Raw genomic sequence first — 27944 nt, 5'->3', positions numbered from 1 at the left:
AAAAATTGAACATTTAATTTGCATGACGATCGTCGCCTCTTTATCCTTTAATTGTTTGTTGCTGTGCCTTTAAGACCTTAAAATGCAAATGAGCTCTGCTCCGACTGGCTGCCCCATTTTGACTCATCTATGTCTGGACTTAAACATAACTGGACTTATAACTTTAGTGTGAATGGGCGGGGCTAAACGGTTTCGTTCACTTTTGCGACATCACAAAAACAATGAACTCCACAATTTTTAAAATTAAGTTTCCTTACATGGATGAACGGCGTCCACCGGGGAACAAACAGGACACTGAACTTTGACTGTATAACAAAAGTAAAATACGGGCCCTTTACAGAATAACAAATTCTGCTGTAATGTTTGTTTCTTCATCATCATCATCATCATCATCACCACCACCATCATCACCATCACCATCGTTGCAGAAGAAAACTTGCAGTCTGAGTCAAACAGTTACTTTATTTATGTCCAGGTAAAAACAAGAACCTGATGCAGTAAATTATTGCAGATTTTAGAAACCAGCACATGAACGTTTGGGGTCAGGAGAGTGAAGGACAGCGGCCCCCCCCGCCCCACAACACACTGCAGTGCACACACCACGGTCTGATCCAAGCCAGCAGTGCAAAAAAACTACAGCAAGGAAAGAAAATAATAATAGAAAATAAAAACGGCAGATGATTCCGCCTCAAACCGGGCGTGAAAACTGCATATAAACTTTATTCCATAAATGATTTGTTTTGAAATGTTATCTGGCCATGAAACGATAAAATGAGACCAGCCAATTCTTTTCTTTCTTTTTTTAATTAACTTTGTGCTCGGCTACATGACGGGATGAGAGCAGGCCGTTTTCGCTGAAGTTCCCCGTGCATCCAGCAGAGGCACTACACTAACCCACAGAGAGCAAAACAAAAAAACAAAAAAAAACAAAAACAAAACAAAAAAAAAGAACAACGAAAAAGAAAAAAATAGAAAAGTCTGTCTATCCAGCGCTGTGGATAAAATGTTCAACACGAGCGACACTCAAAGTTTAAATGTCGGCCAGAAAACCATTTCAACTCTGATAAAAAAACAAAAACAAAAATAATTTTAATAATAATAATAATAATAATAATAATAATAATAATAGTACAATAATAGATACTACACTTCCATCACTACCCGCATCCAACTGCAACTTTCTTACATTTTTTCTGAAAAATGTTTGCAAACAAGAGGAGAGAAATTAAAAGGAACAGGAACCGAAATGCAGCACGAACTGGAGTTCGATACAGAACAGAAAGCAGGAGGACGTCGTTTGGGGCCACACGGCTATTCTATCAAATGTAGAATGAGCAAAATCTGCAAATGTTGGTCTGTACAAATGATCTTTGGAGCTGTAAGAGAGCGCCGCCTGCTGGATGGACCCCCCTCCCCCCCTGAAAGCACACAGTGATGATGTCATTCACCACTTCAGAGGAAAAAAAAATCCCTTTTTTCTCTTTAAATATCACACAGCAACGCAGGATTGAAAACTTCACCCAACCTCTTTAACATTACTCAGCTACTGATATAGGCTTCAGATCTGCATCGACTTCTAATTTCTGTTTTATTTTGTTTTATTTCGGAGTTCCGGAGTCTCTCAATGCCGATTTTTCCGCTCTCAGTGGAAAAGGAGGGCAGCAGATAGAACATCAGTCTCTTTTCTTCGGCTTTTTGTTTCCACCGGCTGCTTTTCTCTGAACAGCGAGGCGTCTGTACGCGCCGCCTCAGTGTGGGTGCTTACAAAAAAGACCAAAACAAAACGAGGAAAAAGAGAGAAACAATAGAAAACTGTAGAGGAAGGGAGGAAGTGGTGATGCGTGTGGGTTCTGGGTTCTGCGGTGGGTTCTGAAGGCATTTCTGCGTGAGTTTGAGGGCGATCAGGACAGATGGAAGGACTGCTGTCCTTCGCGAGCTGCGATTAACAGTTTCTCACGCATGATCTCGATGCTCGAGTAATCCGGCAGCTTCAGGTAGTTCACGCACGTCATCACCGACGGCAGGAAGTCGTCCGGGTTCTCCGTCGACTCAAACGTTTTGCGTACGATGGTCAGAGGAGGGTTCAAACTCCGGAAACCTGGACAGGAGAGACTGAAGTTAGTCCTCCAATCAAACTAACTTTATAAAAGTAACCACAGAAAGTTTGTTGTCCAGCGTAAAAAAGCACTGATGTGTTTATAAACCCAGAACAGACAGGTTTGATTAAACGCGCTGCAGCGAGTGAGAGCAGTGAAGCCTCATCCACACCAACACACCGACCTGAAAATCACCCTTTCCTGTCTTTAACACATTTAAACCCATTCCAGTGCTGGTGTCTGTTGCGAATGTTGCAAGTTAAATAAGTGTTAGTATTCGTATAAATTTGTATGGTGTCTCAGTGCAGCTCTACCTGCGTCAACAGGTTGTGATGTTACGCTGATCTGTCCTATAGTTTTAAAGTACCTCACTTACCTACCTTACTTGTTTCATGAAGTGGAAACTGTTGCAGCTAAACTAATGTTACACTGTGTAATCCAGTCTGAGCGTCCAGAAAAAGCAATGACCAGTAAAATGAACGAGTCCTCCAACAATCTGAACACCAGCCGAATGTTTGTGTCTGATCGGGTCGCTCTGCAGTTACAGACTCAGATTTGTTATGTCAGACATCAACAGCACTGCAGACCACTTGGTGGAAATCAGGTAAAGTTCATGTCTCTGGTAGCAACAGGAAACCTTTAGACATGAAACTGTGTTTCTAATGTATCTATATTAAGGTGAAGTCTGATTGGCTCATGAGTCCCGCCCCTTCACCCGGCCGGAGCCCCGCTGGCTGTGCAAGTGGTACAGTCTGTGTCTCTCACCTCCCACCGGTAGTCGAGGGCTCCCCGTCACAAACTGGAGGAAAAGTCTCTGCTGCTCCGCATCAAAACTGCTGAGAACCTCAAACAGGAAACGGACTGCCCGACTACACACACACACACACACACACACACACACACACACACACACACACACACAGTTACATAACTGCAGCAATTTAACCTTTGATGTAAGAAAACTGCACAGTCATATGAAAATAATGATAATTTCTAGCTGGTGTAATTGCAGTGTTAGGGGGCAGCGCTGAGTAGCATCTGTTAGCTGACGCTAACGTTATTAGCACGTATAACCCAACAGCTGAAGCTGCGCGTACCTGTCGTGTGTGTATCCGTGATCAGGTCTGCAGCATTCCATCAGAGTTTTCACATCCCACGTTTCAGACTTGCTACCGCACAGCAACTGATCCAACTGAGACAGAAACACAGAGAAATTAAACACTAAACCACCGACCGAGTCGCTCTCGCTGTTACAGCACTGACTGACTGACTGACTGACTGACTGACTGACTACCAGTTACTACATCCTCACTGTTATTATTCAGTGACTGAATGGAGTTACACTTCAGTTTGTAGGAGTGAGAATCATAAACCTGAACTCACTAGCGCCTCCTGACTCTGTAAATCATTAATGACTAATACCTGAGAGGCTCTGAATTAATCTAATTTATAATTGTCATTCAGTCAGTGAAAGGAAGCAATTTTAACTGCTGACCTTGAGTGTTTTCCCAATTTCCCACCCTCCTTCATTTACTTTATTGCTCTATATTTTTCTCGTTCATTTATAAGACTATAAGCTCTGTAATCATTAGGATGATTATTGTTATCAGATGTCTGGAGCAGCTCACCTCCTCAGGGTAAAAGTACTGCAGATGGTGGAGGGGAAAGACCGACTCGAATCCTTCCCTGAACGACTCAAACTGCCGCGACACTCCTTCATTCAGGGTCCAGTACACGACCAACTGCACACAGTCAGAGAGACACATCAGAGGAAACGCAGTCTGCACAATCGCCAGCTTCTCACTGGGATTTACCGTTCCACCTTAAATGAGGCAGCAGCTACACACCGCTACAACACTTAAGGTGGAACAGGAAATGCGAATAAGAAACTGGTGAACAAGCCAACGTCACTCACACGTTTGAGGCGAGTGTGCGATGATTTAAATATGCTGCTAATTGGTGGGATATAAGCTTCCATTACTTGTTAACTACGTTAGCCTCACAGCTGCAGTGCTGAACTAAAACAACTCCAGACACCAAACCACCCACCCTCAGATACTCCTCCAGGTTGTGGATGGTCACAGGAACGTCCTTCCCGCCCTTCTTCAGCTCGATGTTTGGGAACCCGGGCAGCGTGAAGTCCAGCCCCAGATCCTCCACCGAGCAGCCGTTCATGTTCAGACTCTCCAGCGCCTGCTGCAGCGTCTCCCTCGTCTGAGACACAGAACAACATCTCACCATGATCTCAAATCACAGCTCAATCACTATTTTTATCCTTGGCAAAGACTGTGTATCCATGTGAAGGTCTGTGCTCATGAGCTACTGTGTACAATGTTTAGACACTAGAGCACCAACAAACGACTAATCTGATAGTCGAATAATCGATTATTCGGATTATGAATCACTAAATTACCAAATAACTTTTGTAGCTATTAGCTTTTAAATTTAGCTTGAGATTGTTATGTATTTGCTATCAATCAAAACAAAGATGAATAACATTTAAAAATTCACTATTTTATGAACTTCCCTGCTAATACAAAAGATAAAAAATAAAAATCTTTTTCCTGTCACAATTTAAAACCAAGGATGTGCAAAGTAGCAGCAATAGAATAACAAAACTAAATAAGTTTTCCTTTTAATAAAGTAAATAATAATAAAAAAAAAAAAACTAAATTTAAACTTTAAATGTAATCAGTGCAGTTTGTGCTCTGCTGTCTGTCCACACTGCTGAAACTAAACTCTACAACCACAGGTCTTTAGTGAACCGGAGGAAAGTCAGTGCCTCTCACTCTCCTCTGAGAGCAGATATTTCCCGCTGCAGAGAAGACGTGCTCTGACTGAGCGGACGGGAATGTGGTGAATGTTTGTGGAAAATTTCTCTATGAACAGTTAAATGAACAATTTTGTGTAAACGCTTCATTTCATCAGTAACCCTTCATACAGCTACTCTGTATGTTCACGGAGAACGACCTCCCGAAACTGTTTGCGAGTGGAGCCGAGCATCCGTGCAAAACAGAAAACTGTTCACAAACGTCCTCTATGTTCGCCGAACTTTAACACACCAGTGGCCGACGAGTTCCCTCTTAAGGTGCTCCAGCATGGAGGATGTGCTCTGGTGCCAGCTGAGGTCGGCTTTACAAACAACACGACTGCCAACCTTTTTTTCTGAGTTTAGCATGAAAAGCTCCCAACACTACTAAGGAATTTGTTCCTGAGGCTGCAATCGCGCTGTTGTTAAGTCTCCAGTAAGCAGTAATGTCATAACATCACTAGTGAGCAGGAGAAAGACGTGTAATGACGTCACAAACTAATCTAATATTAAATTAGTTGCCAACTAATTTGGTCATTGATTTTAGTCAACTAAGTCGAATAATCGTTGTACCCCTATTACACACACACACACTTTAACCTGTTAAAAAGCCACGGCCTGCCGGGGGCCCAGATATCAATTTTATCCTATATACACACACACAACAGTGGATCTGAAACATTACAGATCCAATATAGACAACTAAGGTACCATATTAAAGCTTAAAATCTCTTTACTTTTCATCCATTGTGCCATTTTTTCTTTAATACCTTGCCATGAAAGTTTTTATATATTAGGTACAGTACGAACTTTCATATTTTTCATAAAGCCATTTTTTGGCCAATGTGAACATATACATCTAACGAACAGGCTGACTCAGGATTACGATGATGTAAGCCATTATGCTCTAAAACCTATGACTGTCGAATTAAAATCAAGAGAAAAAGTTATTCCAAACAAGAGATATCTGCCTGGCAACACAGGAGCCCTGGTGCGCAATGGGTGCTGCCACTCACCGGTACGTCTCACACAAACACTTCATACCGGCGCCTACCTTAGGCTGTCCACTTTCGAACGACACCAAACTTGTGTCTTTCCTTCTTTTGTTAATAATACTCATTTCTGTGCAAACAGTACGTGGGAAAAACAATTGGTCAAAATAAAATACAACAAAATATGATCGCCTTGGAACTCCATTTCACTCCAAACATGCCCCCGCCCCCTTTCCAACGATACACACCTAGTCTATAACTAGACTAGAACTCTAATTTGTAGTCACTAAAATATAATTTATAAAATTAATTTAGGAAAGTTTTTTTAGAATTTGTTTTTTTCCATCAAATTTTCATCATTACAGATTCATTTCAATAACTTTATATGTTTTTAATTACAATTTTGAAGGCTTTTCAGTGACATTACAGCATGAAATTCATGTGTGTTGTCCTCACGTGTGATTGGTCCTGCTCCAGCCTCTTCTTCTGTCTGATGATGTCCTCCAGGTGCTGGATGGATTTGGCCACTCCAGGGTCGATGTTGACCAGGTCGTGGGAGCTGATGGACGACTCGTGTCTCAACATCCACTTATAGAACGGCAACCCCAGCGGCAGGTCCAGCTGCAGGGGGCGAGGCACAGGGACAGGGGGCAGGGTTAACCTTTTCACTACTATACTTCATCACATCAGCCTTTAACAGCAGAATATACTGGATCTCTAAGAACCAGTCTCCACATCTGACAACTCAAATGACTCGAATGTTACTTTAAAAGACCATATTCTTCATCTTTTATGACAGATTTTTTGTGTTTTAGAGTTTTATTGGTTCTAGCTATAGTTTCTAAATATTCTAAGAATATTAGAACAATGTACTGGTTGTACACTGAACAGCTCTACTGGACGGCGGTGAGTGCAAGTGGGTGTGATGTCATCGTACCAGCCTGAAGTCCATGATGGCTTTGGCCATGAGTTTTCCAAGGAAACGGAACTTCATTTTGATCTTGGCGATGTGTGCAGGTTTGGTGCTGCGGCCGAACGGGACGGCGAACAGTCCTCTGGAGCTGAACATGTACTTTGTGCCCTCTTGACTCCCTGCGGGGGGCGCCACAGAACAAAGTCAGAACATTCAGTCTCAAACACAAATGGTAAACACATCAGAGAAGCACTGCAATCCTCTCTAAAACACAGAAACCTTTATTTTGATGTTTACACAGTTTCAATGGTGAGCTTTTATTTTGAAAGTATTAGTGAGTGAAGCTCTGAATCGGAATCAGAGGATCTCTGAGCTGCTGAGTGTTAGCAGGGGTGGGGGGCAGACAAAAGTTAGTTTAGGTTTCACTTTAAAAGAACTTTGATGACGGAGGTCTAATGTGACAAGCAGGTACTGATGGAGACGGTTCTATCGTTGTAAAACTATGTTGAACAGAACGCCTGCGGCACAATCCTGTCTGCCCCGCAAAAATATTTTAATTTTATTAAAATATTAATTATATTAGCCCACTTCACAGTGCACTGCACTACAATCCCCAGCATGCACTGCAACACAGTGTAGACTCCAACCTCCTCCAACAACAATCTATGGAGCAGCATTACATCTCAATTCTACACAGATCACATCCCCAAACACACTAACTGTTTCAGCTGCAGTTTAAAGAAACACAAAACACCACAAACAGCAGCTCAGAAACTGATCCCAAGAACAAGCCTGCAGCTAAGAATAGATGGGAGGTGTGTAGATCAAGAAGCACACAGAAGTACAAAAGACCTTTCTGCTGGGGACAGTTTTCTGTAGCTAATGTAGTAGTTTATATAAATAAACAGTAGTAGTAGTAACGTTTATATAAATGTACAACCCCATTTCCAAAAAAGTTGGGACGCTGTGCAGAATGTAAATAAAACTAGAATGCAATGATACGTGAATCATTTAAGCCCTATATTTAATTGAAAATAGCACAGACACCAATTTAAATGCGGCAGAAACTGACAAATGTTGAAACAGAGAAATTAATTGTTTTTTGTAAAATATGCGCTCATTTTGAATTTGATGCCAACAACAAAAAAAAAAGTTGGGACGGTGGCCTGTTTACCACTGTGTTTCATTACCTCTTCTTTACTTAAGTGTTTGGGAACTGAGGAGACTCTGCTGTAGTTTAGAAAGTGAAATGTTTTCCTGGTCTTGTTTGATACAGGATTTCAGCTGCTCATCAGTTCAGGGTCTCCTTTGTCGTATTTTTCATTTCATAATGTGCCAAATATTGTCAGTGGTGACAGATCTGGACTGCAGGCAGGTCAGTTTAGCACCCGGACTCTTTTAATATGGAGCAATGCTGTTGTAATACATGCAGAATGTGGTTTTACATTGTCTTGCTGAAATAATCAAGGCCTTCCCTGAAAAAGACGTCGTCTGGATGGCAGCATATGTTGCCAAAACATGTATATATCATTCAGCATTAATGGCACCTTCACAGATGTGCAGGTCACCCATGCCATGTGCACTAATGCCCCCCTAGACCATCATGAATACTGGCTTTTGAACTGTGCACTGATAACAAGCTGAGTGGTCTTTAGCCCGGAGGACACAGTGTCCATGATTTCCAAAAAGAATTTCAAATGTTGACTCGTCGGACCACAGGACACTTTTCCACGTCCCCTGAGTCCATTTTAAAAGAGCTCAGGCCCAGAGAAGGTGGCAGCATTTCTGGATCCTGTTTATATTTGGTTTCTTCTTTGCATTTTAGAGTTTTAACTGTCATTTGTGGATGCAGTGATGAACTGTTTTCACAGACAGTGGTTTTCAGAAGTGTTTCTGAGCCCATGCAGTGATTTCCACTACAGAATCATGTCTGTTTTTAATGCAGTGCTGTCTGAGGGCCCAAAGATCACGGCCAGCAGATACTGGTTTTTGGCCTCGTCCCTTACATACAGAGATTTCTCCAGATTCTCTGAATATTTTAATGATATTTTGTACCGTAGATGATGAAAAGCAAAAAAAATTCTTTGCTATTTTATGTTGAGAAACGTTCTTCTTGAATTGTTGCACTATTTGATGGTGCAGTCTTTCACAGAGCGGTGAACCCCTCCTCATCTTTACTTCTGAAAGACTCCGCCTCTCTGAGATGCTCTTTTAGACCCAATCATGTTACCGACCTGTTGCCCATTAACCACCAGGTGTTTTAGCATTACACAACTTTACCAGCCTTTTGTTGCCCCGTCCCAACTTTTTGGGAAATGAGGTTGTATATAAAAAAAGATAATATTTTATTATTTGGATTACTTAATTATTATACACACACACACACACACACACACACATCAAATGTCTATTTTGCTGATGTTTTTGCAAATTTTTGAATAAAGAATGGTCAGTTCAGGTTTTAGCCGAATTTTCTTCAAAAATTTAATTAAGTGACCGGTGATCTCTGGTCCACGGACTTGTTGAGATTTTTTATATGACCCTTTCAGTGCTTGAGTTTGACACCCTGCTCTAAACTGCAGATTGATCAGCGGTGCTGTGGAACACTGCAGTGACCTTTCGGGTTGGCCAGTGTGACCTCCTCTCCTCTCCAGAGACCCAGATCAGCTCTCTGCAGCTCCTGAGACACCAGAGCATAAAACTCCTGTGTAGGACCCAGACCTGTCCCCACCTGAGAGAGAGAGAGAGAGAGAGAGAGAGAGAGAGAGAGAGAGAGAGAGAGAGAGAGGGGGAGAACAGTAAACGGTGATAACTAATAATAAAGATGCAGACCTGAATCTGAATAACTGACCTTTTGACTTAAACACTGGAATTCTACATTTTTAAATAATTATTTATCTGTGATGTTGATAAGTGTTTAGTGTTTCACAGCTGAACATCTGATCTACATGAAACACACGGCTGATGTTCTCACTGCATGAACCACAGTGTTCATCACGTTATTATTACAGACTGACGAGAATTTCAGCTGAACAGTGAGTGATGGATCTGCTGATGTATCGTACACACTGCAGTGTGCGCGCGTGCGTAAGTACGTAAAGCTAACAATGCTGAATTAAACCCAGCGTTCCTGCATGACGGCAACAGTGACGATCCGCAGAGAAGCTTTCATTAGGCACTGAAGAAGAACTCATTTAATGGTGATTATCAGACAGACTCGTTAGTGTTCACCTCATTTTCATACTGAATCTCCAGCATCGCTCTGGAGCTGCCCAGATCCTGCATCACCGACTCCGCCTGCTTCAGCAGCTCCTCACGGTTTATCGTCCGCTAGAGAGAGAGAGAGAGAAAGAGAGAGAGAGAGAGAGAGAGAGAGAGAGAGAGAGAGAGAGAGAGACAAACAGACAGACAGAGAGAGGGGGAGAGCGAGACAGAGAAACAGAGAGACGGGGTATGAGAAATCTGAAAAATTTCTTGGAGGTGAACTCAGCTCTGAACTGCTGTTAGAGATGTTTATGCTTTGTTTCTGATCTTGTTATTCTCAGACTGTCCACATGGTACATGGTAAAGCTGGTTGTAATATTATGGTCTGTGCACCGAGGGGACGTCAGCAGCATTTTAAGTGCTGTAATGTGAACCGAATCAAAATGTTGCTGCTTTTAATAACAATTTTAACAGATAAAATAAACTACATCAGTTTGTTAGTTTTTATGTAAAGAAGTCACAACTGATACATTCTTATACCAGAAGCGTTCCTCCTCCTTTAAAGGAATTAAGAAAAATCCTAAACACTCCTCCTCTTCAGATTTCTCACCTTCTTCCTGTCGAGTCGCGGCGCCACTCGGCTGTCCTGTGAATCTGACTGGTTGATTTCGGGGTTTGTGTCCAGCAGGCGCTGCATGGCCCGGTCTCGGTCAAAAGCGGTGACGTAAAACAGCATCTGCCGCGTGTCGAAGGGGAAGAAGAACGGACTGGACAGAACGAGAGGGACGAGGTCAGGAAGAAAGATCTTAAAAAAATCTACAGTTAAGTAACAATGTAGGAGGAAGAAAAGGAGATACAGTATAACATCAAAATATTAGTGTATTATTAATATTTACAGCCCCATTACAGGAAATGGTTCAGTGAAAGATTCCCCCAGTTCATCCACTTATGCAGTGGATCAGCCAGGACGCCTCCACGTCTGGAGTCTGAATTTTGCTTGTTTAGTTTAGCTCTCAAGCTATTAGACCAACGCTGCTGACAAACACTAGAAGAACACAGCGCCATAACAGCTCCAACACACAACTACTGTCAAATATTTGCTGATGGTCAATCAGGAGAATGAAAATAAAATACCAGGGTGTGAATGTGTGTGTGTGTGTGTGTGTATGAGAGTGTGTTTAGGGTGTGTGTACCAGGTCTTCCCCAGCTCGGTGAGCCAGGTGGGGATGTTTCCAGTCATGATGACGAGCGGATCCTGCAGCTGCCGGTTTGCCTTCGCCGTCAGTTTACTGTTAATGAACTCGCTGGTGGAGATGATCTCCTTACACACAGCATTCTGCAACAACAGTTACATCACCGTTACATCATGAACAGAACGGAGATCATCAGTGGACACAGAGTGTCTGTGTTCGAAGCCCTGCGATGTTTCTGAATCTCAGGTTTAGCTCATCATTAATCGGCTCTGCTGATTCTGTGTTTATCAAACTCAGCTTCATGTTCAGAGTATCTGCTGGTGATGAAGAGCAGTTTTGTGTAAATGATGTAAACCATCTTCTTTTCCAGTCTGAGGTTAAAATCTCATTATAAACAGTCACAGCTCTCAAAGCGAGAGCGTCTGATCTGATCAGCGTCGCTGAGGCTGCAGGTTTTCATTCAAACACTCAGGAGAATTCGGATCAGCTGTTCTAGGACTGAGAGGAACTGATTTAGGCGCTCCAGCTTGTTTGGAATTAAACCTGCAGCCACACCGGCCTTTGTGGAAAAAGTCTGGACACCCCCAATCTAAGGTTCAGACAGCGTAAGGGTGGGTACTCACATCGTAGAGGTAGAACCAGTATCTGCTAATGGAGTGCAGAACCCTCAGCAGCAGGATGACCTCCAGAGACGGGTCATCAAACGTGATTCCCTCTGGAGGCTCAGATATGAGGTACACGTCCAACGGGTTAGTGACACTCGGACAGACGCCATCTACAACACACACACACACACACACACACACACACACACACACACACACACACACACACACACAGGAACAGTTCACACTAAGAAACGGCTCAACATCACTACATGATTCCCCGGCATTCAGTATCAATAATACAGGAGAGTGTTGGTGATGACTCGTGGGCTGATGGAGATCTGGGAGTGAAAAAAAGCGAATCCAATCAAATCCCACTTTTAGAGGCACAATTAAAAAAATCAATCATTTTAAATTGAGTACATTGAGGACGACCCTCAATTAGAAAGTAGCCACAAAAAATAATTAATTTTAAAACACAGCAGTAAAAATATCTGATCGGTCAGTCAATACTCAGCTTCAATATCAGTTTTAAAAAAACAAAGCAGTATCGAGCCCCCTCTGACGGCCCCCTCTGATGGCTGTTAATAGCTGGGTGTTTCCTAATTCTGAACTCTGAATAGTTTTTTTTTTTTTTTTAATCCTGAAAAAAACAAAATGCTAACAGCTGTATAATACATAACACTAATGCTAGCTCTGCTAACTGGTGAGCACTGTTGCTAAGACTGGACTGAGAAACAGAACCACATTTCACGATGTTGATAAACTGTTTTTGTTAACAGTCACTGTCGATGATTCAGAGCCAGTTGTTTTATGTAGTGTGTGTGCGAGCAAGCTTGTGAGTGTGTGAGCGAGTGAGTGAGAGAGAGAGTGTGTGAGCGAGTGTGTGAGCGAGTGAGTGAGAGAGAGAGTGTGTGAGCGAGTGTGTGAGCGAGTGTGTGAGCGAGTGTGTGAGCGAGTGTGTACCGTGCCACAGCTCGTCCTGTTTCTTAGCGTTGCGCGGGGACGTTTTGGTGGGAGCTGTTTGTGCTCGACCCCTCTTCCCTCCAACAGCATCTTTACAGCCGTCCTCATCCTCCCTCACTGGCTTATACCTGCACGCGCACACACACACGCCGCACACACGCCGCACACACACACACACGCACACACACGCGCCGCACACACACGCCGCACACACACGCCGCACACACACGCCGCACACAGAGATCAGTAGAAAAACAGTGTGTGTGTTTAACACAGTACCACAGGAATTAGCCTGCTTTTTTATGATTACACACACAATCACACCACCTTCACCTAAAATCATGAACAGGACCTTTTAAACTCACTAATTACCAAAATCACAGCTAATTACAAAGTTCAGTTGAGAAAATAAATTCTCTGAAACTGACCTGTCTGTCCTGCTTTCAGACACTCATTTTACCTGTCTGAGAGACTTTTTTTTAGAAAAGCTAATTGAAGTAGTCAGAAAATGGATTTTCGAACAGCTGAAATAAAGAACACTGCAATCAGGCTTTTAACCCTGAAGGAGTGTGAACATTAATTGACTGAAACTGATAAAAGTATTTAATAAACTGATTTTTTTGGGGCCGAATAAAATTTGAGTCATTAAGATACTAAAAACTCAAAAAAAGTAAATTAAACTGTTACTTTGTCTAGATTCTCCACTGTGCAAACAACTCCTTCAATTATTTGTGTATTCTGCGTATTTGTAATAATAGTAACAATCATAGTAATAATAATAATAATAATAATAATGATAATAATAATAATAATAATAATTCTGTACTGTATTTTATATTTGATTATGATTTTAAAGTTTTCTGCGTAACTTATCGAATGGTTGTGATGTCACAGATGTACAGGAAGGCGTGTGAGTGAGTCTGTACCATATAGTGTGTGTTTTGGTCCATATTCCGGCTCGTCCGAGCGGATTGGCCTCATCATCTGTGCTCTCTCGCTCCTCCTCTGGCTGGAGGCTGAACTGCCGCACTGCCTGGTACACGGTCATGTTGTAGGGCAACAGGTGCTCTCCGATGTAGAACTGCAGACGGTGACGCACGCTGCCCGAATTCAGGAACTGAGCCGCCTGCAGCAGGTCAAAAGGTCAACAGGGTTCAACACTGACCACAACAACCCAAAACCAAAAACAGCGAAGTCTGTATTACACAAATGACCGAAGAGCACAAATCTAACAGACGCACAACAACTGAACATTTACTGAACATTTTATTATTCAAAATTTAAAGTATTGATAATCATTAATTCTGACTTCGAGTGCAAAGTGCAGGTTGTTCAACACTATAGAACATCTCGATTTACTCACTTATTTATTCTATAAATGCTGAAACAGTAAATAGTTTCTCTTCTGTCACATTTACCATCATTACAGAGTTATTTTGATAAAATATTAATGTGCTGTATTTTCCTGCCTCTCTCAGCTCTGTTTGAGAACGTACGTTTTTCTGAGCCCTGATTTAAGAATGAAAGTTACCAGCGATTCATCGATTTCGTCGTCTGAACCATCATCATCGCTGTCTTCATCCTCCTCTCGGACTCGACCGTAACCTGAAAACACACAGTTCAACATCTTAAGGTTAAACAGCTGCACTTCACACACTAATGCACAGAAAAACTGTACAGTTTATCCTCCTGAATAAGAGCCTCTTCTGCTTTACTGTAATCAGAGCACACAAACGCTTTAATATGCATTATAACGCATCAGCATCATTTACAAATATACTTCTTCATAGTAACTCTATACATACTGTTAAAATGTACTTAGTACCTTTTGTAACTGTACTATGTACTGTATTTTGTTTATACATTAATCAACTTTTATTTAAACTCCGAGTGCAGTGAGACGCTCATTCACAGCGCAGCCGAGTCAATACAGAAAACAAGGATTGACTACTGTAAAACAAAGGCCAAAATAGTAATAGTAAAAATAATAACAATAGTAACAATAATTATTTTATATATATATATATATATATATATATATATATATATATATATATATATATATATATATATATATATATACACACACACACATGCACACACACACACACACACACACACATTATATGAACGATATTAACTTAAACTAATGAGGCTGGAGGAAGAAATGCTGCACAACAAATAACGTATTAAACTAGTTTTCGGCCCTAAATCCCTTTAAGCCGTAATTCTGTAGTGCGTTCGGTGAGTCACGCAGAGTTTCGCACCTCTGACAACGAGGTATCTCTCGATGGCCTGAACCAGCGCAAGAGGGTCAATTTTAACAGGCCCCCCCTTCCACTGCTTCACGTTGGTGCAGTCCGGGTGTCTCTGCAGCTGGCACTTCAGCTGGTGGGTGTTGAAGAACTTCAGAGCCTGAGAACCTCTGAAAGCACAAACACGCAGAATCAGCAGCAGAAACGGGAAAAACAGCGTTCACACAAACACTGAGCTGTGAAGAGGAAAGAAGGACCAACAGAACCAGAGAGAACAAAACAGACATTACAGCCATTACAAAAGAATCAGGTTTTTCACTGAACTATCGCTTTAACTGGAGTTAAATGTAGCAGGTGAGTGTTTGGTACCTGCTGCCGTTTCCGTTCCCGCTGGGAAAGTCGTGAACTTTAACGGGAAACTGCTCCATCTGACTCAGACAGCTGTTCATTTTGTGGACCAGCGCCAGCAGCGGCCCGTTCTCCGTCGGCTCCAGACGGTACAGGGGCTCCTGACCCGGCAGCTGAACATAAACGAACACACACACACACACACACACACACACACACGTACTCATTAAAATCTATTTAAATTAGTAAGAAATATTGAAATTTGTCATTTATATCTAAAATTTGAAATACATTAGAAAAAAACTCATTTGATCAAATGCATTAGTTTAGTTCAGGCATTAATCGGCTGTCATTAAATCAGTAAAACATTAACATGGATATTTAATGTTGTCAAATATCCATGTTAAATTAATGTGTTTCATATTCTCAGCTGTGAATTTTTAACAGAAGTCAGATGTTTCTCCAGATTCTCTCTGAATGGTTTTCATACCATAAAAGTAATTTTTTTCATCATGAAACCCTAAAAGCAAACAAAACTCACAGATCTGATACTCGTCCAAAACTGACAGAGATTAAAGTAAAATATTTCAGCTTAATGCTGCTGGTATTTGTTCTATTTATTATGCTAAAATAAATGTTCTACAGGCTCTTTTCACTGATCGTGTTTATTTTTGATGAGTACACGTTTATATATTTGGGCTGAAAAGCTCGTCTGGTTTGGCATCTGTTGTAGTTGGTGTGGAAAATCACTCTGTAGTTGTTTTGTTCTAATTTTAGTGAAACATGATTTGGCGCCTCCTGGTGACCAGACTGTGTACAAAACCTTCCACTTAAACACAGAGAATTTCTATCTAGAATTACTGACTGTATGAGCGCGTGGGGCTTCAGGATCTCAGCACAGTGAGCTGCTTCGTCCACAGAGGAACCAGAAGATCAGATCATTAATAGTTAACATCAGGTCTGACAGCAGATCTATTAGAGTCTGAACTGCAGGAGCGCCTGACTGTGTTACTCAGCTGATCTTCACTCAGACTGCAGTGCAGGATAAACATGGACGGACACTCTTTATTACAGACTCACGAAACACTGACCAGCTTTACTAACATCACTGTAAGGCTGCGTTCACATTACCAGGCTGCAGAGGCTCAAATCAGATTTTTTGCCCTAATGTGAGTCAGATCTGATGTTTTCAGAGCTGTGTGGACACAAACCTGATCTCTTCAAATCCGACCTGAGCCACTTTCATGTGTGGTCCTGGATGGGATACATATCTGATTCATGGCCATGTGACCTTAATGTGACGCTCAGATCGGAATTCATGTGTTTTTTCACTGTGCGTGCGCCATCATTCAGCGTTACCATGGCAGCAGCGCCAAACAGCCAGTAAACTGTGTAAAAGCAGCTCATCTCACCCTTTTCGTCTCGCTCTAATAATGAAGCTGAGAGCTGATCAGAGTTAATCATCTTCTCAGCGAAGCTCGTTCTGCTCGTTAGTATGTGCTGATGACGTACATGACACGTTACTGAGTAAGATGAGCTCATGCGGCTCGTTTCTGGAAGCCAGTTCATTCACATTAATGACAGATTTGAGTCACTGACCTAAGCGAGTGTGAACCATCCTGTCAGAGATCAGATCTGAGTGAAACGTCGGATTAGAGCAACGAGGTCTGTAACGTGATCGTAGCCTAAATGTCTGAGCAGTACTGTTTAAAAGTTTAGATCATTTTAATAATATTGAATTGAATTGGACCTTTAGCCAACTGTGTTTTGCACACAGAGGAATTAGACCTCCGCATTTAACCCATCCGTGCAGTGAAACACCCACATACATGCACACTAGTGAACACACACACTAGGGGGCAGTGAGCACACTTGCCCGGAGCAGTGGGCAGTCCCATCCACGGCGACCTTCCAGTCACAAGACTGGTTCCCTAACCTCCAGCCCACGACTGCCCAAGACAGTAAGGTCCCACTGAGATTTGAACTCGGATCGCTGGATTCTGAGTCCAGAGTGCTAACCATTACACAATTAACAATTCTGCTGCAGATAAACGTATTAGACGACTAATCTGGTCGTCCTGAACATCTTCACAGGTTTCAGATAATCAGCAGGTCAACAGCTGTAAATAAAATAAAGAAATCTGAGGAACAAGGTTCTCAAAGTTAATATCCGGAACGCCTCACAGCAAAAGTCCAATTTTGAGGCAGAAAACTCAAACTAGTATAAACACATGATTCCAGCATATTATTTAATGACTACTTTTTAAAACACCAGAAACGCTGAATAAAAGACCTAAAACACCTTAGTATCTGTTCAGAATTAAAGTCTGCACTCATTACTGTACAGAATTATTATTCAAACGACGAGAGCTTTAAAATGTTAGAACAGACACACTCAGAGTCCACCAGGCGGCGCTGTGACTCACAGGACAGCCGTAGAAGATGTGCAGGAACCTCTTGATCCTCTGGTCTCTGCTGACGATGTCTCTGTCGCTGTTGGAGGTCAGATAGAGCAGCAGCTGCTTCACCAACCCGCTGTGCTGGATCTCGAACGACGACACGTCCGACTCGGACACGATGCTGCAGATCTCCATCAGGCACTCCACACCGCGATCCACCTGAACAGAGTCGCTGTTAGAACTGCACGGTTTTCAGCCCGTCTTTTTACAGACGGACGTCATACAGAATGAACCGCTCAACATAAAACACGCTTAAAACGAATAAAACGATCAGATCTGATAAACGAATAAATGAAAACGAAACAGCGAAGCGGCTGATGGGCAGGCATGTGTTTGTACCTGCAGATTAAGCTGCTCTGTCGCCGTACACAGTCTCTGCAGGACGTTCAGCGCCGGGTTGCTGCCGTCCACATTCTCAGAGTTAAAATATCGCTCCACAAATTTACTGGCCTGCTCCTTTATCCACGCTTTGATCTTATCCCTGAAAACACAGACAAAAACAGCACAAAAGTGAAGTTCAGGTGAATTTTCTGTTCAACCGTAAATGACGCAGCAGTTACATCCTGGCTCCTCAAATAAGAAGCTAACACACTGTGTGTGTGTGTGTGTGTGTGTGAGTGAGAGAGAGAGATTTTGGTGAGATGCTAATCGGTGGGGTATTGGCTTCCATCACTTGGTAGCTACATTAGCCTCACAGCTCCAGCACTAAAACTAAAGAAATAAACACGTCTCGGCTGATCCAGCACATCTGCTGAAAGGGGGAAACTGGAGGATCTGATTTTTCACTGATCTCTTTAAGGAGCTCTGGAGAGGCAGGTGAACGTGTGATCAGTCGGAGCTCTGAGTACCTGTTGTTGGAGACAGAGTCTTTGGGCGTGGCTCGGGCGAGACCGCTGACGCCAGCCGTGCGGGACGGCTCCGAGTTAGTGCTGTTGGTCTGGGCTCCCAGTTTGCCCCACGTTTTGGGGTTCAGACTGGCCAGGAAGGAGGATTTGGGGGACGCTGTAGTGGTGGGACTCTTAGCTGGGGAGGAAATCAGAGAGACATGTTCACACACGATTACACTTTCAGAACGATTTTCAGAATGTGCTCAAAAAAAAGTTAATAAAATATCTAAAAATAAACAAACAGACTTCAGTAAATAAACTCAGAGAGAGAGACAGACAAAACTGTATTAATCCAGAAGGATGGACAGACAGACAGACAGGGTTGTGAAATGTTACCCTGATTGTCCACTTTCTCATCGTCTCTGGGGGGCGAGTATTTGGGGCGGCGGGGTCCTCTCTTAGGTAGACGCTTCCTCTTTAGAACATCACTCAGACGACTGAACCACACACACACACACACACACACACACACACACACACAGCAGTTATTAGTGCTGAAATACAGTTAAATATATAAAACAGAACAGACAGACTGAACAGCAGAGCTGACACGATCAGATGAAAAAGATAAGATTATCAGTAGTCGATTATCTGTGACCAAAATATTCATTCACTAAGGGATTTAAGAAAATTTCTCAAGTCTTTTCCAGACCAAATCTCACAAATTGTACACACACACGACAGCAGTTTCTCATGAAACATCATCTTAAAAATGACGTCTAACTGACGACACACTTACAGTAAAACTACAACGGTCCGTTAACAGTCGCCTACGTTGATGAACAAACTGTCAGTGCAGTAAAATTAGAGCTGTGCTGACACAGCAGATGAATAATGATACGTTAAATCCTCAGACTAACACGTTAAATTCGTTTCAAGACGCTTTAAGAGACGACACCACTGCGTGTGTTAACACTCAACACCTGTAAAATACACAGCCATAAAATCAGTAACGTTCCCGACATCATCGCTGGTCATAAATGTCATCAGCATCAACATGCGACGCTGCCGCGTTTTAAATCACAACTGCGTCGAACAGAACAGAACAAGAACAGAAGAATTAAGGTGGGGCAAATACTTTTTCACAGCAGCGATGTGAACATACCCCTGAGGGCTGAGGTCCAGCGAGTCGTCCATGCTGTGCTGGAAGCTCGGCGAGCCGAGGTCCGGAGTGACGTTGGAAGCGGCGGTGGTGGTCGCCGTGGTGATGGTGGTGGTGCACAGGCTGGTGGTCCCGCTTGTGCAGGCTTTGGGGGGGCTGGTGAAAAATGTCTCTGACTCTGCCAGGTTCTTCACCTGGTGCATCACACCTGGACACACAGAGAGTCCACATCCTGAACTCCTCTGGACTTAATTACTCTCCTCTGAGCTCCACTAATTTACTATAGATTCATAAACCAAATAGTCATAATTTATTTCTACACAATCATTTTCAGCCTCTGTTCATCCCTCACAGTCACACAGGCTGATGAAGTGTCTGTATGAACGGATCTCATTTACCTTCTCGTCTGAAATAGACGCTGAACACGTCGGGCAGCTTCTGCATGAGGATCTCCGCCATCTGCAGAGAGCCCACTACAATCTTCAGGTCCTGACTGGACAGCATGGAGGCTATGTGACTGTAAACACACGCACACACACACGTGCACACACACACACACACACATTCAGCACTGCTGTTCACACTCACCTCACTACAGACTCTCACTGTCAGAGCCAGTGCAGTGCAGGAGTCACTACAGCACTGACGCTGGTCCTACGCTACACAAGTTTTTGCCCGATTGTAACCCTGATTTGTGACGAATTTTCACAATCGTAGTGATTCTGCGGGTCGGGAGCTCGATCGGAAGCAACTGACGACGCGGATGATCTGTAGTGTGACAGGAGAATCAAAGACCCTCCGATATTATCAAACGTTTAATATTTACAACTCAAAACGTTCACGAGTCCTGCAGTGAGAGACGGCCAGAGATGAACTCAGTGAGTGATTCAAACAGCCAATCAGAGAGCTGGAAGAGCGGAGAGAAATGGGAAAAGACGCGCATGAACAGCAGAACAGAGACAGAGGAGCTGAAAATAATTATTATATAAATGTTTATAATTTTTATCATGTTTATGTTTATAATGTTGATCCAGATCAGCTCGCTCTCTCTCTCTCTCTACAGTTTCAGCACAGCTTCCAGTTTGTAGTGAAATATTCTCCAGCTCTCACTGTATCAGAGTTTCTCACCACAGATTCATCCCCAGTTTATTACACATAAAAAGCCCAAACAGGTCCAGTGAGTTCAGCTCTGTTTGTGTCGTGTGATCTGAAGAGATCTGGCAGTCTGAGTTCTTATTAGTAGCTGAAACTTGTGTGTGTTATTGTCTCTCTCTTTGCCGTGTTGTCTAGTCTGAGCACCTCTCGACAAAAAGACAAACTGACATTAACTTTGTGAGGCTCTGTTTTAGAAATCTGTTAGGATCTTAAGTTGTGCAGTGACGCCCAGCCTCACACATACAGGAACCTAAAAACACCAAAAAGCTCTTTAGGACTGTAACGATTAATCATTACACAGTCAGTAACTACATTAGCTGCTGAAAAAACCTGATCAATCAGCTTCTACTGTTTCATTTAACATGATCATGTGATCCACGTGGTCAGTCTCTGTGTGCGAGCAGGTCTGGGTCTCAGAGTTGGGGGTGCAGGTCGGGTTCAGGCTTTAATTTTGCACCCATGCATGTCAAAAAAAAATATAAAACCAAAACCAAGCAAAATTGGATGCACGTGGCGACTCTGAATACTGTTCAATTACTCAGCGTATCACAGCAGCACTCAGCATTCAGCATAACCAGATAAGATTAGAGTCATATGGAGATCTGAGAGCCACAGAGGATCATCTGGTCTGAAATGTACACACAGGCAGACAGTCAGTCCTTTACATAAACAGGTAAATGCTAACGTTCTGTTATCTAAGCTAACGCCGCTAGCCTAGCCTACTTTGTATCTCTCCGCTGAAAAGCAGCGAGCTGTTGGTGAACGGATGTGTGTGTGATCAGTGATAATGAAAGTTTTATTCCATTAACTCTGATACACACCCCGCCCCCCTCCCCCAGGCTCCAACCGACTGACCTGGACACGGCGTGGTTGCGCAGGACGTCCTTCAGCAGCTCAGCATCTGCGAAGTAGATGATGCGGAGGATGGCTCTAAGGCACTTGTGTCTGACAGCAGGTCCGGCGGAGGAGCTGTACACTTCGTACAGCACACCGAACAGCGTCTTTATAAAACACTTCGCCAGCTCGGGGTCCTCCTTCATCAGCTGAGCGCGAGCGTCCTCCCCACGTACCTCCAGATGACCTCCTGACAGGCAGACAGAAATAAAGTGACAAAGGCTTCAACAAAAATCTTTGTGTAGGGGGGTTAAAGGAACCATTTCCTAGATCTGTCTTATATATAAATATATGGAAGTGTGTTCATGGTTGTGACCTTGTGTCTTGGTAGTTTAGTAGTGAACTGTACATTTTAAAACTTCAACACTGTTTACACTCTTATTTAAATTAAAAGAGGGATACGGGCCCTTTAAGTAATGAGTGACGTGTTCGTCTCACCGGAGTTTGGATTGGCCAGCGGGTTTGGTTTCCTCTGGATGCCGCGGGCAGTGCCAGTGTCCTCGTTAATTTGCTGCATAGAGTTAAAGTCGATAGTGTAAACGCGGCCCAGCGTGGACAGACTGATCTCATCCTCACCGTTCTGATGGGCTGTCTGATACAGAAAAAGAAATAAAAATCAGGACGGCAGCCTCAAATAAGACACTGACATCTTCTTTAGCGTCAAGTGTGGAGAGGCTGACGACAGCGGCTCTGTTAATAACATACACATTCATTAAAGTGACGGCAACAGTAAGTCAAAGACTGATTATGAAAAATCAACAAAAATCAATATAAACAAAACAGCCATCACAATTACTGTTCATTTACACTGAGTATCTCATGTTTGTAATTTTGAGAACAAACTGATTTTAATTCACTTGCTGTGAGGTTTTTCAAAAAAAATAAATCTGATCAAACTTGAAATTCATGTTCGTCATCATTTAAATTAGTTCCTCACTGAAACAGAAACGTAAGATCCAGATTAGCCACCGATCCAACAGCAGTGAAAGAGTTAAAGTGGTGACAGAAATAAACATGTCAGTTACAGTTCTAGATAGTGTTATGGAATGTAATCCAGTGTGATCAGAGTGCAGGTTAGAGGCCGAAGCTGTTTCTCTCTGGAGGAGCACAAGGAGAAGTACCTCGATGATGCGGCTGTCGATGCGGTTGTAAGGATGCCACAGACCACGGTCGTCTCTCCACTGCCAAACAGCCGCCTCTGTAGTGTGGGCACTGCCCTTCTTCAGCATCGCATCCACCGCAAAGATCCCCTCTCTGGGCAGACACGGCATCAGCTCACTGTAACACACAGAGACACACAGAGTCAGGAACCAGCGAGGAAGTTTGAAGGCCAATTTATAGTCCACGCGACAAACATCGCTCAACAAAAATATAAGACACAAACGTCCTTGTCACACATCAAAAATTTGGAAAGGGCGCAGACGTTGTCGCGCAATCTGATTGGACAGAAACTCAAAGTTCTACTTCTGGATTGTTGCCGTGGTGACGGAGTGCAGCTGTGTTTATTGTCTTGCTGCTCCGCTGCTGAACGGGTTGCCAGTTACTCAGAACTCAGATCAATATACATTCACAAGATGATTTGTTTTCATTTCAAACCCTTTTCCCGTGACTGTGTTTACTTTAAAATGTAGTCTGAGCAGTAAATGCACTTGAGACACTGCACCTTTCAGAATAACCGGAATTTATGGGGAAACCGCAAATCTGGCAACGCTACATGACGGAGAATGAACTTGAGCGAAACACGTGTGAAAAATGAGCCGTATTTCTAGTAGCTGCAGCTTAAGATCCTGCTGTTAGTGCAGCTTGACTGCAGCAGCTGTTCTCTGCTCTGAGTGTTTCAGTAGCTGCGCCGTCAGACAGGTTTTCACAGAAACTACAGACGATATTTTATCCAACCGTTTTGTCTCACCAGTTTTTGTTTTTTTTTTCTGTCGAGTGACACTGTCGCCTGGACTGTTAATTCTTTAATTTTAAACTTTTACACGAGTAACAGGCTCTAACAGGTTCGGTACGGTGGGGTTTACGATGCTCTGATCATGAAAGTGGAGACTAAACTGCACTGATTATCAGTTCTATTACTCCAAAATCAATAAGCCAAATTAAAAATATTAATGCACTCATTTTCTGTCCAAAAGAAAATTCGGTTTATTTCAAATGTTAAAATTCTTAATTTTTGGGTACGTAGTCTTCACTGTCTAACCCATTACTGCAGTCACACTTTAATTCCGTGTGTTCTTAATGTTCCCCTAAACTCACTATCAAACACCAAGAAATCAACCATGTTTATTACAGAACTGGAACAGGAAACAGAACGTGAGGTCAGCAGGAACTTACCATATGAGGGAGGTGAGCTCGTAAAGCTCCTGGGGGCTTCTGGGTACCAGATCGATCTGCTCCTGACAGCTTCCGTTAGACGCTCCACACAGCAGGAAGCGCAGAGTCTCTGCGATATCTACATACACATTTAATGACCTGTTATAACGACCTGTTATAAATGCTCATTATTCACTGTTCATTCACAGCAAACACCAGATAATCATTCATCAGAAACGGACAAACACTGACAGATGCAGGTAAGAAGCTGCCATGACAACAATGACAAATACAAGGTGAGGCAGGTGATTACAGCATGCATGCACACCGGCCACTTTATCAGAAACACCCAACACACTGAACATTTAGCGTGTTTATTAATTATTAAAAGATATTTATTGTGATTTTACTGAATCCAAACACCACCAGTGCTGCTGTGATCTTATCCGTGCTGCTCTGGTCTACAGGTGAGCTACAGGAGACAAGAGTACAAAATTGTGCACAGTGTGACGTCACCAAGACTCAGACCTCCTGCTCTAGACCACTGACCAACAATGAGGTCAGTTTCTGACCACAGAGACATTCTTAGCTGGATATTTTCAGGAGGTTGACCACTCACAACCTAACAGACACTGAGTGGACAACAACTGTCCTGTGATTGTGGGCTGATTAAACTGTACAGCAACAGATGGACTACAGTCTGTAACTGAACTGGACACCTACATAGAGGAGCTATAAGGAACGTGTTTCCAATAAAGTGGCCAGTGAGTAAGCACAAGACAGGTGTTTCTAATAAAGTGGCCAGTCTGTCTGTGTGTGTGTGTGTGTGTGTGTGTGTGTGTGTGTGTGTGTGTGTGGGACACTCACTCTGCTTCATCAGCTGGACAGCAAGGGTCGGGCAGTTGGAGCACATGAGGGAGAACATGCGAACCACCATGATGAACATTCCAGAGCTCAGCACTGGCGGAGTGACCACCAGCAGCTGCTGGATGTTGGTCAGAAGGTCACGAGATGCTACCTGCTGCAGCAGATTCTAGACAGCAGAGGGCAAAGGTCAGCACACCGAGAACAACACTGTCAGTCAGTTCTGCTTATTTTAATTTGTTTACAGTAAATAACAGCTTCTGTCTGAACAGGCAGGTTAATTATTCGAGCTGAGGAACCTTTATTTTTTTAATTTGTCTGCATCACCTGATTGGTTCTGCTAGACAGACTACTTTAAAAAAATAAATAAAAAATAAGATGTGAAAGAATAACAGAGGAGTTCAGGAGTATATTTCGAGAGGACGATAACTAAACAATGTGCCATATCATAAAAAAAAAAAAACATTAATAAGCAATACGACGGACGAATGTTCTGTCCATGTTCTCTGAGAGAACGTGTGAAGAACAGCGGTGTGAGCAAAACACTCGAGTGTTCAGAATTACAGAGAAGGCTGTGGAGGATAACGACAGAGCTGCTGAGGTTCACAGGGTGAAAGTGTTCGTTAACTTCGATTAGTAACGAGTGACAAACAGAATGCAGAAAATAAAACACTGATGTTTGTTTGATGAAATGGTTGTAATCCACAGCTGTCAGCCTCTCGGTTCAAACAGAACCAGGTTCTTGTGTTGGGTGCGCTTAAAACGATTTATGGCTGTTTACTTCAGATACACACACGCAGTGATGCCTGATTACACCCATCAGTACTACGTTCCACGCTGCACAAACACTAAAATCCCACCGCATTAATGCAGAACTCAGCTGAGCGTCATCTACTCGGTTTAGTCCGGTACGTTACTGAACATCGACAAAGAAAACAATCTTCATCTTTACTACAAACACTCTGAAGATGCAGGTGCCCTCAAACTTTTGACAGACTAAAGCTGATCTGCCACACTGCGAATCTTCATCTCACCTCCTCGTGCTGAAAGTTGTCCACCAGCCTGGCAAAACAGAGACAAGTGCTCTCCACAGACTTCTTATCCTGCAGGAGAAAAACAGTGACAGTTCAGTTAAATGAAGTTTGGTAAAACCAAAAGTTTCCCCTTGGACCCCAAACACAGCCCATCAGCCAAGAAACATCTTAAGTTTGCTTATTTAGTTTTAGCATTTTAGATGAAGTAGCTCAGAAGCTGTGCTGGTTTTGATGGTCCTGAATCTCCTACCAGAGGGGAGCGTGTAGAAGAGCTGATGTCCAGAATGAGAGCAGTCAGCTGTAATTTTGTAAGCATACAGTCTCCTCAAATCAGGTTAGAGGAGTTGGCTTCCTGTTCGGCAGCCTCGGATTAAAATTTTCAGTTCCATCTTTAAGAGTGCAGCAGCTTCAGGCGGCAGAGCGTAACCGCTGCCCCGTTTATTACGCTTTATAACGAGCAGCTGGTGAACAGGATGTCACATTCAGCTTCATGCCTCAAACTAAGACTCATCGAAAGTACAAATACCTCAGTGAATCGTGTGAGAGAGTGTGGTGAGTGTGTGCGCACTCTGACCTGGTGAGTGAGTCTCTGCGTGAGCAGTGGCAGAGAGTCGGCCACAAAGTGAAACTCGTCCGGAGTTATGCTCTGACAGCAGTTAGCGGCTATGGCTAACGCGTTCCTCTGAGCGTTAATGCTGAAAAACTCCAGATACAGCAAGCAGTCCGCTAGACCACCCTAGAGAGAGAGAGAGAGAGAGAGAGAGAGAGAGAGAGAGAGAGAGAGAGAGAGAGACTGAAACTTCTTGTGGAGTCAGTTAAGATCTCACAACATGTCCAGTTAAAACTTTCGGTGCTGGATTTGTTAAATCAACTGCTAAGGAGGCTCCGCCCTCCAAACCCCCAAACTCCTCCAGTTCAGGCTCTTTTAAATAACACCACTTCCACATAACGCAGTCAGTCAAACAGCATCTATTTACTCAGAACAGCTGAGCCTGACGAAACGTCCATCTACGCGTCAAGATCTCGGTCCTCACACAGCTCCATCAGTGTGGTTGACCATCAGTTCAAACTGAAGTCTTTCATTAGAGGTCAGTTTGACCAAAGTTCTGCTGTCAGCTGGATGTTTGGTTCTCTCACTATTCTTTATTATTTCAACTACAAGATGACCGTTTTGAAAATGGCACCATTTTACAGTGTAATTATGATGTTCTTACTACGTTTTTTGCTTCTAGATCTGATCACAGTCATCGAGTATCAGCCGTCTGTAACAAGTCTGATCTGCTATTAATGTATCTGCGCAGTTCAGGTGAGATTAAGCTGCTCTGCCAATTATTCCTACAGCAAAATCAGTTCATTTCGGTGTGACCGTAATGTGACAATCTGGACTGATGAGTTTTGTTTTCTAGCCAACTTTTTCAAAATGACCGTTTTAATATCGGCTGATGATCGTATCCGATTGATTCATCTGACGACTCAGTTACTTTAATATCCTGCATTGATGCCAAGTCGACACTCTGAGCTGAAGCTGTAGTTTGGACTCCTTCTGTGAAGCAAACGTTTAACATGGTGGTGAATCTGCTTCGATCACTTTAACACCCACAGCAACTGCTCCTCTCTCTCGATAACGTTTCTACCAACGTCCAGGGTTAGTGCAGCTGTACACAATTTTACAAACAAATTCAGCAACACAATGTAAGACTTTCTGCGTCCGACAGAGGAGCACTTTCACAAAAACAACCGGCCTCAGTCGCTCAGAAGTGAAGAGAAATCCTTCCTCCACTGGAGGTTAATCATCATCTGCTCAGTGGACGATGTGGAAACACGTCGGCTTGTTGAAATAAAATAGAGAACAGAG

The 27944-nt window shown here is 43.0% G+C and overlaps 1 protein-coding gene across 8 annotated transcripts in view; it reads right to left on the bottom strand.

Moving 5' to 3' along the window:
• Positions 1-442: 442 nt before the first annotated feature.
• trip12 (thyroid hormone receptor interactor 12) overlaps positions 443-27944 on the bottom strand; it is a 59770-nt gene continuing 32268 nt past the window's right edge. For all 8 annotated transcript variants that reach the window (XM_036585113.1, XM_036585114.1, XM_036585120.1 and 5 more), the window contains 30 exons: positions 26664-26825; positions 26090-26158; positions 25059-25224; positions 24213-24330; positions 23000-23156; positions 22317-22470; positions 21840-22068; positions 20228-20346; positions 19833-20037; positions 19064-19164; positions 18689-18863; positions 18180-18321; positions 17808-17999; positions 15403-15554; positions 15046-15203; positions 14310-14383; positions 13705-13904; positions 12779-12906; positions 11831-11982; positions 11208-11350; positions 10625-10781; positions 10042-10140; positions 9427-9541; positions 6835-6989; positions 6354-6518; positions 4146-4310; positions 3725-3838; positions 3194-3288; positions 2862-2965; positions 443-2098 (listed from right to left, as the gene is read on the bottom strand). In XM_036585113.1, the coding sequence (XP_036441006.1) occupies positions 1902-2098; positions 2862-2965; positions 3194-3288; positions 3725-3838; positions 4146-4310; positions 6354-6518; positions 6835-6989; positions 9427-9541; positions 10042-10140; positions 10625-10781; positions 11208-11350; positions 11831-11982; positions 12779-12906; positions 13705-13904; positions 14310-14383; positions 15046-15203; positions 15403-15554; positions 17808-17999; positions 18180-18321; positions 18689-18863; positions 19064-19164; positions 19833-20037; positions 20228-20346; positions 21840-22068; positions 22317-22470; positions 23000-23156; positions 24213-24330; positions 25059-25224; positions 26090-26158; positions 26664-26825 (4362 nt within the window). In that variant the 3' untranslated portion in view covers positions 443-1901. The remainder of the gene's footprint in view (positions 2099-2861; positions 2966-3193; positions 3289-3724; positions 3839-4145; positions 4311-6353; positions 6519-6834; positions 6990-9426; positions 9542-10041; positions 10141-10624; positions 10782-11207; positions 11351-11830; positions 11983-12778; positions 12907-13704; positions 13905-14309; positions 14384-15045; positions 15204-15402; positions 15555-17807; positions 18000-18179; positions 18322-18688; positions 18864-19063; positions 19165-19832; positions 20038-20227; positions 20347-21839; positions 22069-22316; positions 22471-22999; positions 23157-24212; positions 24331-25058; positions 25225-26089; positions 26159-26663; positions 26826-27944) is intronic.

The sequence above is a fragment of the Colossoma macropomum genome, unplaced genomic scaffold (assembly GCF_904425465.1).
Source record: "Colossoma macropomum unplaced genomic scaffold, Colossoma_macropomum, whole genome shotgun sequence".
NCBI classification, from domain to species: domain Eukaryota; kingdom Metazoa; phylum Chordata; class Actinopteri; order Characiformes; family Serrasalmidae; genus Colossoma; species Colossoma macropomum.
Note: the sequence above shows the minus strand (reverse complement) of the source record. Positions and strands in the feature narration are given on the sequence as shown.